Genomic DNA, 13,540 nt, shown 5'->3' with positions numbered 1-13,540 from the left:
TAATCCTCTGGTAACATACAACTTGGATGCTGCACTTTTATCACTGAGGGTAAAGCTTATGAGAACGCACACAGAACCATAAAAACAAAAACTACAGTTCCCACAATGCATACAGACCTGTGATGCCTCTACCTCCCACAATGCACCATTTCTTTAAAGCGACAGGCAGTGCCGAATAAATAGTGTGTCTCTATGCCCCAAGGTATAAAAATAATCCTAAAAAGTCACTTTAATGTTTTTTTTTTTTCTTTTTAAAAGGTGCACATGTTTTGATTATTGGAAATACATTAAACACATTTTGACTACAGGTACCCTTTAACCATTACGCCAACACTGCCAAAACAGGATCTAACATTCACCCAAGCTAATTAATTTCAAATGAAAGAATATATGTTTACCTATAGACACTCAGCAGGGGAGAGACTACCCTTCGGCAGGTAGTGCGTGTGTAAATCTGACATGCTCATGGATGACAGGACCTGTGTTTTCCCCATCAAGAAAATATTTTTAGGGCTTTCTATGAAGATTTTGTTAGACATCGATGACATGGAGAATAAATTGGTGAGCAAATGCTATTTTTAGGATGAGTAAGAAGATTTAGCAGCCAAATCCAATCACAAACACATACGATGAAGAGTAACAGTTTGTTTTGGTGTGTAGCTTGACATCAGTGATGTGTGTCCTTTTAGCAAAAGACATATATGCTGCACAAAAAAGGCTTGGAGAGCTCTGGGTCTCAGCCAGGACCATGTGTGCATGTGTCCTCACACAATACCTCCCTCCACCACCTCCTTCCTCTTCTTCTTCCCAAATCCTGCTCTCGCTTAGAGTGCAGTCATTTCTAGTGCAGGAAAATGTCCCTGGTGACACTGAGGGATGACGCAGACTCTCTCCACCTTTCTGTTTCACCAGCCCCCTCCCCATTACACCACCAACTCCATCTTTACCCTTTTTTGATTTGCTCTCCACTTCTTCTTTTTCATTTGCTCTGGCATCCCCCTCTACTCCATTTCCTCTACTCCCTTTTCCTTCTCCATCCTCTCTCTCTCTCTCTCTCTCTCTCTCTCCCCCTCTGCCTGCTTCAGCACTGCAGTGCCGATTGTGATTGCACACACAGACTCTCTCACTCACACATACACACACGCACGCGCACACACACGCACATGCAGGAGCATAGCTAAGAGGCAAGGACTGCAGCAGCATGCACCAAGCGCAGCTGAACAGCTCGAAGACCGGAGGCAGAGAAAACTGAGGAGAGAATACAGCGTTGCACCTTTGCCTCTTCTCTTGTGTGCACCTCTGCAGCTGTGGGAGAAGGATGCATTTCAGAGGCGGGTAGCTCATTTTATCCTCTGCACTGCCTCTGCATACCGCTCAACCTGCTCCTCCCACTCTAAGTCTTCCTCCTCCTGTCTACAGCTGCAATAGAAAGAACCAACATTTGGACGGGACTAGCGTGTGGTGGATGGATGATCAGCGTTTTCCATCTTGGCTATGCTACATGATAACCTGCACGAAGGAGCTGGATTGTACCTATACTTATGGAACCAGATGAATAGGCCTGTCTACGTGTAGACTTGGATGTAAATGTCATTCTTTACCACTGTTGTCATTAGCACATTTCCTCCTATTTTTCCCTGAGACTGGCTAGCTGACACTGCAGCATCAGGATCGCAGGACTCGTGGACTCATGAAGGGGTAGGGCATGAGGACCCAGGGGCGACCCTAAAGGAAGGGCTTGAGTGCTTCCATTGCTATCACTGCTGCTGCTGAGGTGCTTACCTTGAATTTTTTCTTCCATCCAATCCCCCCCCTACACCCCAGAGAAGGGTGGCTGGTTGTGGGGTGGTTGTGACAGCACAGGTATAGGCCCCTGCAGAGCAAAGCTGGTGGCTCTTGCGTAGAGAAGGCAAGGCAGGCAGGACGTCCTGAGGGAGAGAGGTGGGGTGAATAAAAGCTGGCTCAAACACTGGGCTCCTGATGGTGGCTATTTTTGTCTTCCATAGCTGAGTGATTGGGACAGCGGTGTAGAGGAGAAGATGCTTATGGCCCGAGACACGGCGCGGGATGAGGCTCAAAAGCTGCACAGAAAGTGGCTGAAGCACCAGGCCTTCATGGCTGAGCTGGCCCGCAATAAGGAATGGCTTGCCAAGATAGAACAGGTGAGTGGAGGTGACCGGTGGGGGTGGGGGACAAATGATGAGCAGTGAATATGTGTGGGTGTAGATTGTTGTGGAGAGCACATGACCTATACAAAGTGGTGGATGTGGTGGTAGAAGAACTGGATAGGTGAAAGTGGGTGAGATGTCATCACTCAGCTTTAATTTCATCATATGGCTCGGGGGACATTCTCAGTCACATCCTCAAGGTTACATTGCTGGAGCAGTCATGCTGTTATCAGGTTTACAGGTAGAGTGATTCCTGTGCTTCCTAGGCGGTGTGTATTTAACACACACTCTGGACCAATGTGATGGGCACAGAATCACACATGCACTATTTACCTCCCTCGTCTTTGTAAAGAGTTTTTTGATGTAGCTTCTTTAATGCTCACCCATTTTATTAAAACCTTTTCAGGTTTATCATCTTGTCCTTCATTCCTACAATGCTTTGCAATTAAGAGTAGTATTCCTTCCACACAGATAATTCTATTTTATCTTTGTCTGAGTGAAGCCCAGGTGGTTTCTTTAAATGAAGTAATGACTTTCCTGTTGAAATGCTACATGTGGACAGTTAGATTCACTATTGTGTTACTGCAGTGAGATGTTGTGGTGACCATCAATGTAAGCTGTTTTTTGGGGGAGAGCTGTGATCAGGCCCAAACTGGTGCAGTTTGCTCAGAAAATTGTGTGTTGGGTCAATGTCCAACTGGTTTTGTTTGACCCCTAAGGTGGACTTGTGACCCGTCAAGGGTATTTCATCCTACAAAGTCTAGCTATAAGGATGGATGGATGAGCCTATATACAAGCAAAGATGCTAGGAAAAAGGGGCAACTGGTTTAATACAATACTGAACTACTTTGTTGCAAAAACCAAATTTAGAAGAAAAGTCAGTGCACAAAATAAATGAAAACCTGGGCCCTCGGGCCTTAAACCAATAATCCCAAACCCTGTTCCTCAAACTCAAACCCTGAGTAGCAAGGCTACTCTTCTGTCCTGTCACAGATATGCACACTGTTTTTCTACAGTTTTCAGTTACATGTGTTTGAAATTAAATTTCTGAAAGTAGAGTGAGCACCTACTTTTTGATGTTCCTCTCTTTATTGTGAGCAAGAAAAGGGAGGAAAAACAGACAATAGACAGCAATGTGCCCATGTGGCTCATAGCAAGAAGGCCCTGGATTTGAGTCCCTTGGGCTGGGTGGAACTGGGAAATTTGAATGGTTTCCTTGTAGTTTTGTTGATTTTCTCGGGTTATGTTGTTTTCTTCCACAGTCCTAAAACATTCGTATGAGGTTATATTGGTGTTCATCAGTTGTAATCACTGGAGAAGTACATGTTGAATGGATGTGATTGTCTGGTTGTGTGCTAGCACTGAGATAGGCTGCATCCTGTCCAGGGTGTCACACAGCTTGCACCTGATGACAGCTGGGATAGCCACCAGCACATCACTGACTCTGTACAGTGGGGGTGTGAAACAATTTATCATCCAGGAGCCACAAACATTGTTTTTTCTTAAGTTGGCCAACAACAATCAACCGTACATAATCATTCTTTTTGAAATTCATATAATAAACTAGGGAGCAAATCATTCACTAGTAACTTCATGATGAAGGTTTTCCTGGGGACCAGATCGGACGCACATAGATGAGTTGGATTTAATAAAACTGGTATCGATGATGAATAAAAGACCGTCCTCCTTTCCAGTTGAAGGACATCCCAGTTGACATGTAGATTTTCCTAAGGTCACATTCTTGATACACAGACTGTTAGATTTTTTTTTTCAAAATATTATAAGCAATATCAAATTATACAGTATAGCATATATGAAAGTCAAAACAATCTCTTGGAAGTTGTCCTCACGAGTAAATATAAGTATTGATTATTTGGGTGAAATTGGGTGAATCTTATATACCATAGGTTTTATAGTGTAGCTGAAACATAATGATATTCACAGTTCATCACTCACCAGTACTTTTGTCTTTGTTGGGACTGTACATGCAGTTCTTTGACTGATTGAAACAGAACTATTTACTGAGATTAAACAAAGTTTGTTTCATTGGTTAATTAGCTTTGTAAGGGTAGTTGTGAATGAAAATTAGCAGACTGGGAGCTAGTTAACGTCACCTATAATTGAAATGTGATATGGATTGATTTCAATATGAATACAATACTAGCGAGCAAAACAAGGGAACCAGGAAGAGCTTGGTAAATTTTACTCTAATCTAGAGATTAATTTAAAGAGATTACTCAACCAAAATGACAAAGACAGCTCAAACAAAAGACTGTATAAATGAGAGGCAATTTAGAAGCTGCATATGCAATAAAAAGCACTTGCACGCTTTTGGAGATCGACACGTTAGATAAACTGCAACATAGTGATTACTCAAGGAAGTGCTCCATTCATGTAACTCCAACTGGTTTGAGTAGGTTAAAAGAATCCAGTGGTTTCCCTGGTATCGTAGACTTCCCCGTTTTGAGGTGTATTCATTTTCAGGTGGTAGGTATGCATGGATTTCTAGTAAGATGGCTGATAGTGGCATCCAAATGGTATGCCCACTGTGATTTTCAAAGTCCTATTACTCCTTCCTTGGTAAGTGCAACGTCAAAATCTATCCACCGTAATGTTCCTGGTCTTCTTAGACATAACATCATTACGTCCAATTAATTGGATGACACATAACTAAGCACTAAAATGTTAGATTGAACCATTGACTCTATGGGAATGGAAATGCAAAGAGTTAGCCAACCCCACATATATATATATATATATATATATATATATATATATATATATATATATATATATATATATATATATATATATATATATATTTATACATATACATGTTTTGAGGATAGTTGATATGAATGACTCAAAAGACATTTCTGACAAAAATTAGTAAACATTTTTTTACAACTATTTTCTCAACAGCATCCAGATATGTTAATACAGCTTTTATTGTAACTTCTAGAACAGTTTTATTTTAGACTTAACATAGAGAAGGATGAGAACATTTTTAAACAGGACAACAGAGCAACAGGCTACTAGTAAAAGTCACTGTATACACGGATGTAGTGTAACTCAAGCCTGTGTGTTATGTTAAAGGCAGTTTGGTTCACCTTCAAAAGGTTGTATTCTAATATAGTATATTATCGTTCCATTATTGGACACAGCTTTTATCTTTGTGCTAAACTTATTTTTTATCTATCAAGGTTCTGCACCCACACTACAATGACTCTACAGGGCTCATTGTACCAGTGCAGGAAAACATAGAAAACACAGCGACCATCACAGATAAATTGTAGTAAACATATTGCAAAGTTAACAAACAGGAGGTTCATATATTAAACCCGCTCCAAAAACTGTTGTTTAAAGACCGGCCTCTATACTGGCTAACTATAGACCAATCAGCAACCTTCTATTTATAGCCAAGATCATTGAGAAGGTGGTCTTCAACCAACTGAATCAATTCTTAACATTCAACAAAATACTTGATACATTTCAGTCAGGCTTTCGTTCTCATCACAGCACAGAAGCTGCTCTTATCAAAGTGATCAATGACATAAGGTTAATCACCGATTCAGGAAAAGTATTTGTTCTCATTCTATTGGCTCTCTGCATTTGACACTGTAGACCATACAATTTTGTTGCACAGATTGCAAACATGGGTTGGACTAAATGGAAAATTAATGCAATAGTTTAAATCCTACTTGGAGGAGTGAAGTTATTTTGTAATCATTGGAAACTTTCAATCTGACAGATTACCAATGTCCTGTGGGGTTCCTCAGGGCTCTGTTCTTGGACCCCTTCTGTTTAGCCTTTATATGCTGCTTAGCACATGGCGCTTTTTGTGAGCTTTCAGAGTAAGGAATCTAAACCAGAAGTGCAGAAGATGGCTGCTTCGTAAAAAGATTGACTTCCTTGTGCTGACTGGCACAATTTTCCTGTGAGTTCTCACAGACTGTTAAAGAGGCAACCATCAACAGGCCTGCTAAAATCACCTAATGCACCCATCAGCCGACTTTATCGTTAAATGAAAGACAGAGAGAAAAGATGACACTGCGTCCTGCCGTGATTGGAGAACTCTGCGTCCTTTTTGGAAGGGTTACGGTCTCGGCCCCTTACCTCTGTTCTCTCACAGCACTTACTCAGCACATGAAGCCTGCCGCGCAGCTCCAGGCTGCAAGTGTGTGTGTGTGTGTGTGTGTGTGTGTGTGTGTGTGTGTGTGTGTGTGTGTGTGTGTGTGTGTGTGTGTGTGTGTGTGTGTGATTTGAGTGAGCTTCTCTGTTACAGCAGGAGGATTCACTGACCTTGTGCCAAGCATCACTATCGGATCAGGGGTCAGTGCTTAGCAAACACATGGGCTAACCATGACACAATAAAGCCAGAGCACAAAGATCAGCAGCAGATGTTATTTCTTACAAGTAACGCGTTACCGCCCAACACTGTTGACCATACATACCGTTGATGTGTTGAAATGCACTGACAAGACTGTGCAGGGTGTTTGCACAAGCTCTTTTCCCTCCATCAGCATTTGTTGCACACAAATAATACATACTGTATCTCTGGTTTAGATTAGTCTTTTTAAAAACACTAAAATGTATTAGTATCGAGGCTCAATCTCATGGCGTCAAATTAAGAGCAGAATTATACGGTAGCAATATTTAGAACATATATTATTTGTAAGCAAAGGCACAACAATACATGTATCGGTATTGAACCGTTCGATACAGTGGTCTCGGTTTGGTTAGCTATGAAATGAAAAATATGCAATTTTATATGTATTTCATCAACTTCTGACTGTGCGCTTTGAGCTTTCAGCACAGATCATTTAATCTGCCTTTACAATTTGGCATTTCTGAAACTGGATTAATTCTACTGACTGAGAAGTTCATGTGCTGTCTGTGTCAGTGAGTGAAGCCTTTTACATACATGAACAAAAACTGTTATTCTAATTGACTATTTATTTTTGATCATAGTTTTCTTTCTGCAACAATTTTATACCTGATTGAAACTTGACTAGAACCAACTCATGCGGGATGACTAAAGCTATTATAAAATAATTTATGTCACTGTCAACTAGAAGACTACCAAAAAACAAGCAATCATTTTCTTTACAATCAGTTTTAAGAACAAACAGCGAGGGAAGTGTAAAAAGGTTTGAATGAGCCAATCAGAGGTTTCACATGGGGCTTAGTGGATCTTCACTGTAGCCTTAATTAAATATATACAGAGTTAATGGAAATATGCGTATTGCGACTAAAGTATCCAATTGTGAGTGCTTGTTTCAGCTATGTTGTCATTTAGGTAGACCATATTGTCGAGAAAATATTTACATCCCCATAAATCACTTGAAGTTTATAGGAATATCCATAATAATTAACCAGTGTAGCTGTACTAATCTAATCGGAAATGGCAACATATGACTAATTTGTATACTCTAGTTTAACTCGTGTTGTGTTCAAGACCAAACTATCCGAGACCAAGACTTGTCCGAGACCAGAATGCAACGAGACTAAGACAAGACCAAGATTTCCACGAGCCGAGACTGAGTCAAGACCAAGACCATAAACATTTTTTTTTTTCAATTAAAAAAACCCTGGAACAGTCATGTGACAAATTAATCAATAGTTGTTGTTGAGAATTATTATTATTATTCTGGAAACAGTGTAAACAGAAACTATAAAAAATAGTTATATTGTGAACCTGTTTATATTGTAGGGAACATATATACATAAATGTAATTGGAGTCTAAAGCCACAAAAAAAACACCACTTTAAAAAGAAAATAGACTAGATTCTGCGCTTGTGCGACTTGCGGTGATGACGCGCTGGTGACGACATAATCCAAGATGGCGGCGGCCGGGACTACATCCGACACTATGTAATAATAGCCTTAAAAGACGTGGATATAATGAAAAGAGTGGATGGACGGAGGCATAAACATGCGGACTTTCACACGGACACACATGGACTTATTAAACACACACGGACCTCAGTAAACATGGTAAACGGAACAGGCTTCACCGGACGGCAGGCATTAGGCGGAGTAAATGCGTCTTCATACTGCATTCACAGGCTGTAATATCACAAGTTTATCATTTTACCAGTTGTTGGAGCAACTGTCTTTACCAGGGAGCAACTATTTATTCCAGCTGATTGTGTCTGGAGTTTTACTGGGATTTTTACTGGTGATTAGTTTCTATTTCCCTCGCGTTCCGCGGTCCAAACTAAAACCGTAGCCAGACACAGACACATGAGTGTGTCATACACGTCACTCAGTCACATTAAGGAAGGTTGTGGTCATTATATGGGGTGGATTAAAGAATGAATAAAGAATTGTTTTATCCCGTTCTTCTCCGTGTTATTATCACATTATAAAAAAGTTTAAAAATAGCAGGAATTAGTGCTGGTCTCGAACGGTCTTGAGAGAAAATCCCGAGTCCGGGCAGCCCGAGTCCAAGACAAAACCAAGTCAAAATGCTTCAGAGTCCGAGACGAGACCGAGACCTTTAAAATTTGGTCTCGAGACCAAGACCGGTCTCGACTACCACAACACTAAGTTTAACTATGTCAACATGCATTTGTAGGGTGAGCAGCAGAGCTAAGGATGTGTGTTTAGCCCATGAAACATTTGCTAAACTTTCTCTGCTAAGGCCAAACAGCCTTTTATAAGACTCTTGTTTGGTGTTTGGTGGTTTAGCAAAAGTGTGTGACACAATAGTGGTTTGGGGATTCTGTTTCCATCATTAACCAGTTTTCTAAAACAGTGATATTGTGTTGTTTTGACAGATTGAAATTCACACCCCTTACCACGTAGTGGGGAGTGAACATACTTAAGTTCTCATGCCACCATTTTTCATGCTGATGCTCAATACAACAAGTAGTAAATAGTGTGTCTATGAAATATTTTACATTATTGTTTCCATCTTAATGTTACATTTTGTATTCAAATGTTGCTTTTCGTGCATTGTCAGTCTACTTTTTGGAGAATTACTTTATATGGGTTGTAACTCACTAAGAGGTTTTGGCACAGCCTCCTAGAGATGTATGATACTGGAAAATTTTGTGTCGATCCGATTCAGAGCCAATATTGCAGATTCCGATCCGATACTTTTTAAAAACTATTTAATAAGTACAATCAAACTGCTGCCCTTTAGGTGTTTTTGTGATTTTTTTCTTTTTTTTGTTAAAATTTAAGGACACAATATGGGCAAAGTTTATTGATGACTTCACCATCATTGATGCCAGGCTCCTTGTGATCTCTACTGCTCTTGGGAAATTGGCTAAGTTAAATAAAAAATAGTAACTTGTATGTAATCATTCAATATTGATTTTATAGTTAAAATAAGGATAATTATAATCAATCGGTTTGCGCCATGTTATATTCAGTATATGTGTTTAAATTTCAGTAAATATTAGTATTTTTTTATCTGTATGTTTTTTTCTTTTAAAACCTCTTATTTTATCAGCACACATTTCATACCTGGTTATGTGCATCTTTATTTGAGTTAAATTGTTCTGTGCATAACTTTTTTTCTAATTACACTTATATATATATATATTTCTAATTGCACTTATATATATTGCTTGTTTGCTATTGTAAATGTAAATTTTCCCAGTTGTGGAAAGAATAAAGATTTATCTTAACTTCAAATACTGGGATAAAACATGACAAATTATGTTCAGTAACATATGGCCAGTTGCACTTTGAAAGTTAATATTAACTGATGGCAAAGATGACCATTATTATCAACCTGGATATTCTAGGTTTGGGTCTGTCAAGACAGGGAATGGGCGCCGTGCATCTCCCCCACTCTCAGTTTCTCAGCGTTGATTTTTTGTATGCTTGTAGTGTTACTTAATGCTGTATCTTACAGCCTTTTATGCAGGTTACAGTTGAGCAGCAGCACTGACAAGACACAGACAGGTTGCCTCTTTGTTTGCAGTAAGTGCGCACAGGAGATCTAATGAATGATCGATCATTATTTTACACTGATATCGTTCAATAACGATCCCACCGTTGGTATCGATACTATCAATATTTTTGATCGATTCGCACACCTCTCGCCTATGGAGTTAGATAGATAGCTTTAGATAGCATCATTATTATCACACTAACTACTCTCATGCTGAAATGCAGGAGGCAATGTCCAGGTTATGTTGTTCTGAGAATGAGGACAGCTTCAAACATACCCATGCTGAATAGACAGACTCCAGTTACGTGTATTTGACAACAGTTCTGAAACATAATCAAAGTGCATGAAATAAGTTGTTTAAAAAAGCATTTTCTTTTAGATTTCCCATTGGATAGTTTTCAATAGCCAGTTTGATAGCCAACAGTCAATCAATCAGCATGCATATTGTACACTCTATACTACGGTGTATGACTGGGTTATTTATTAAAATGTATTAACATTCAATGAGTGAAACTTTCTTGAATCAAAGTTCCGGAAATCAGAATGTCTAATCATTTTATGTAATGTATATATAAGTAGTTTTGTCGTTATATCAATTTCTACACGTTATCAATAACTGAAAAATGGTACAAACCCAGGCAATCAGGAGTGTATCTGTCAAGCATGCAACATAGCGCACATACATTAATGCAGTACGTGCAGTCACATTTGGCAAACCTGGAGCTGTTTGCCGTGCCTGTTTTTGCTCATAAATATAGTACCTCCCAAAAGCAAGTGGTAATTCTCACAGCTTTACACAAAGAATAAAGATTGCACTGAATATGGCCAGAAGAGGCAGCGGAAACAAAAATAATGGATGTTTAATGCTCCAGTTAACATTTTGATATCACCAATAATCAATAAAATATTTATATAATATTTAAATCAAACAGAGGGCTTTCACTAACATCACTTTCTGGGCAGTAACCCGGATGCGCGGCCAGGTTGGAGGTAAGCAGATATTGACACTACATGTTGGAGGCTCACAGAGGTGTACTCTGAAATGGATAAATAACAGAAAAGCTCCTCAAACTGCATTACAGGTGCAAAGGTATACAGGGAAAGACTTGGTCCGCAGGAAAAAATACGGTTTATTGGTGGTGCAGATCCATACGAGTCGGCTTCCTCGTCTTGAATCAATGACGACCCGGAGAGTCCTTCTTCTATTATATATCCTGATATCATCAATACCTGGATTTCACCAAGCCATTCACAGCGGAAGACCTTAAATCTTATAGAAGTTTGGAGGTCGGCTGCGGCTGTAGGGGCTCACGTTAGCTACAGATATATATTGACTCTAAAATAGTACACGACCGCCAAACAATCTTAGATTTAGGCAAATCAAACAGGTATAGTCCGTTAGATGGAACTACTCTGGACCTCGAGCCTCGAATTGCTACGCTGACTACATCCAGTGACCTGCGAAGCAGTGGATCCTCGAACCAGCGGTGTCCGCCAGCGGAGGACACGTAAGCGGTGTGATCAGAAGCAGGAGTAAGGAGGGCAACCAAGCTAAATGCTAATCCTCAGAGAACGCCACTTCCTTCCATCCTGCGTTCCAATGTCAGTCTGAACATACTGGACTACCTGAAGCTGGATTAAAATGCAAGACGGGAGATGAGGGCGGCGGTGTTTGCATATACACCATTAACAACTGGTGCAACAACGGTGGTTAGTTATTACGTTTAGTACAGCCAAAAACACAGCAAAAGTTCACCATTTCCTCTCAAAATTTGGGATTTGCTCGTGTGTGTGTTGTTTGCAAACCTGCTGCTTATCTCCAAAATGGGGACGTCTGGGTTGATGATGCACCGTGAAAACCCTCTATAGTCGATATCAGGGGCCATCAACACAAGGCCCACGGGCACCAGGTAGCCCACATAGACCATGTGAGGTGCCCTCAGGAGCTCTAGTTATCAATGAGCTCCATCTAAAATAAGAATTACTTTCCAGTATTCAAACTCACAAAGATAAATACATATGAGAGATGTAGTTAGTACTTTGTTAAATACTGCTGCACCTTAAATTACCATCTTTAAATGTTCATTTTCACTAAAACATTATGACAAATGTTTGCAGATATACGTTATCTGGTATATGTTATATATTATATGATAAAAGATATATTTTTAAAAAACGCAAGGTGGATTTTTGTAAAATATGACATAATTGCGCGGTGATGTGATTTTTGGTGCGCACACCTCGCGACGTCCCGCGTCCGTCAAGCATAAACCAGGCTTTGCAAAACACATCCATTATTACAAACCTGTACGTCTACTTGCCTTATGTCAGCACATGTAAGCACCTATCACATCCAACCTCCACACATGCATCCAAACTCAATCAAATCTAAATCAAAACCATGTCAGCCTGTCTACAAGGGATCAAGTCTGCATCAACATGCGCAAAATAACCTCAGAAATACTATAAAGCAAATTAACAAACCAATCAATGACAAAACACACACGACCATCATAATAAAAAAATGTTTTTAAAAATTGGCCAGGCTGTGTATCTCCCACCAATGTATTAATGTCTGCATTTATGATGAAAATCTGTAGCATTTAATGCAATAACCCACAACATAGTGCTAACAATTAATAATACAGTTTATAGCGCTTACCTTAAAACAGAAGCGACCACACAGGCCTGGGATCAACTACCTTTGCTGTTGGTCCAGAAGCCCATGATGTGGACAGGCGATGACCTGATTTAATCCAGGAGTGTTGGGTTGAATTTCTCTAATAAGGGTCAATTAAGATCCCCAAAAAGGAGCGACGAGAGGCTGTTTTCGCGCAGTCTATTGCAGGTTTTGCTGTCAGTGTCATTGACAGCAGAAAACCCTCTCTGATGAGGTGGGGAGATATGTTCTGCTTGCTGCACAAAGCGTTTCCAATGTTTTGCCTAGTGGTTTATTTTGCAACTTCTAGTCGTGGAACTCATTCACTGCCTCTCTAGCTGGCTTACCAAGTTTTTTATTAAGTGTCCGTACTTGGCCAGGCCTGATTCCGGAATCCACCTTTTCAGGCCGTCAATGCACACACTCTTGTTTTTGTTTTCATCCAAAAAACTGCACATTACTGTAAAACACATGGCTATTTAAGCAGCTATTGTGATCTTGAGTCAAAAAAGTGTGCTGCAGAACCAGAGCAGCAGTAGCAGCTACTCCTTTCCTCACACACACACAGCCAGAGTCTCTCCTGTCCGCTTACTACTCTTCGTCGTTCCTCACCGCGTAAAAGTTGGAAGCCATCAAATTCCACAACCGAGTCCGTTGTTTGTGCTGTGAGCCACGAATCCGTAAACATCCCCATCGTTTCCTTCAATTCACAAGCGATGTCGGGTCTCGCTGCATAGGCTGGTGTAGCATTAGCACGTAGTGCTAACAGCTGATGTGTGTGAACAATGGCCGTGGCTCCAAGC

At 40.2% G+C, this 13,540-nt stretch overlaps 1 protein-coding gene across 2 annotated transcripts in view; it reads left to right on the top strand.

The window, feature by feature from the left end:
- The first annotated feature begins 1,010 nt into the window (after positions 1 to 1,010).
- Positions 1,011 to 13,540, top strand: part of sptbn4a (spectrin, beta, non-erythrocytic 4a) — a 53,454-nt gene continuing 40,924 nt past the window's right edge. Inside the window, exons 1-2 of one of the 2 annotated variants that reach the window (XM_028465879.1) lie at positions 1,011 to 1,774; positions 2,007 to 2,162. In XM_028465879.1, the coding sequence (XP_028321680.1) occupies positions 2,040 to 2,162 (123 nt within the window). In that variant the 5' untranslated portion in view covers positions 1,011 to 1,774; positions 2,007 to 2,039. Of the gene's footprint in view, positions 2,163 to 13,540 lie in introns of both variants that reach the window. The other variant, XM_028465878.1, reaches the window with a different exon arrangement.

The sequence above is a fragment of the Gouania willdenowi genome, chromosome 14 (assembly GCF_900634775.1).
Source record: "Gouania willdenowi chromosome 14, fGouWil2.1, whole genome shotgun sequence".
Taxonomy (NCBI): Eukaryota; Metazoa; Chordata; class Actinopteri; order Blenniiformes; family Gobiesocidae; genus Gouania; species Gouania willdenowi.
Note: the sequence above shows the minus strand (reverse complement) of the source record. Positions and strands in the feature narration are given on the sequence as shown.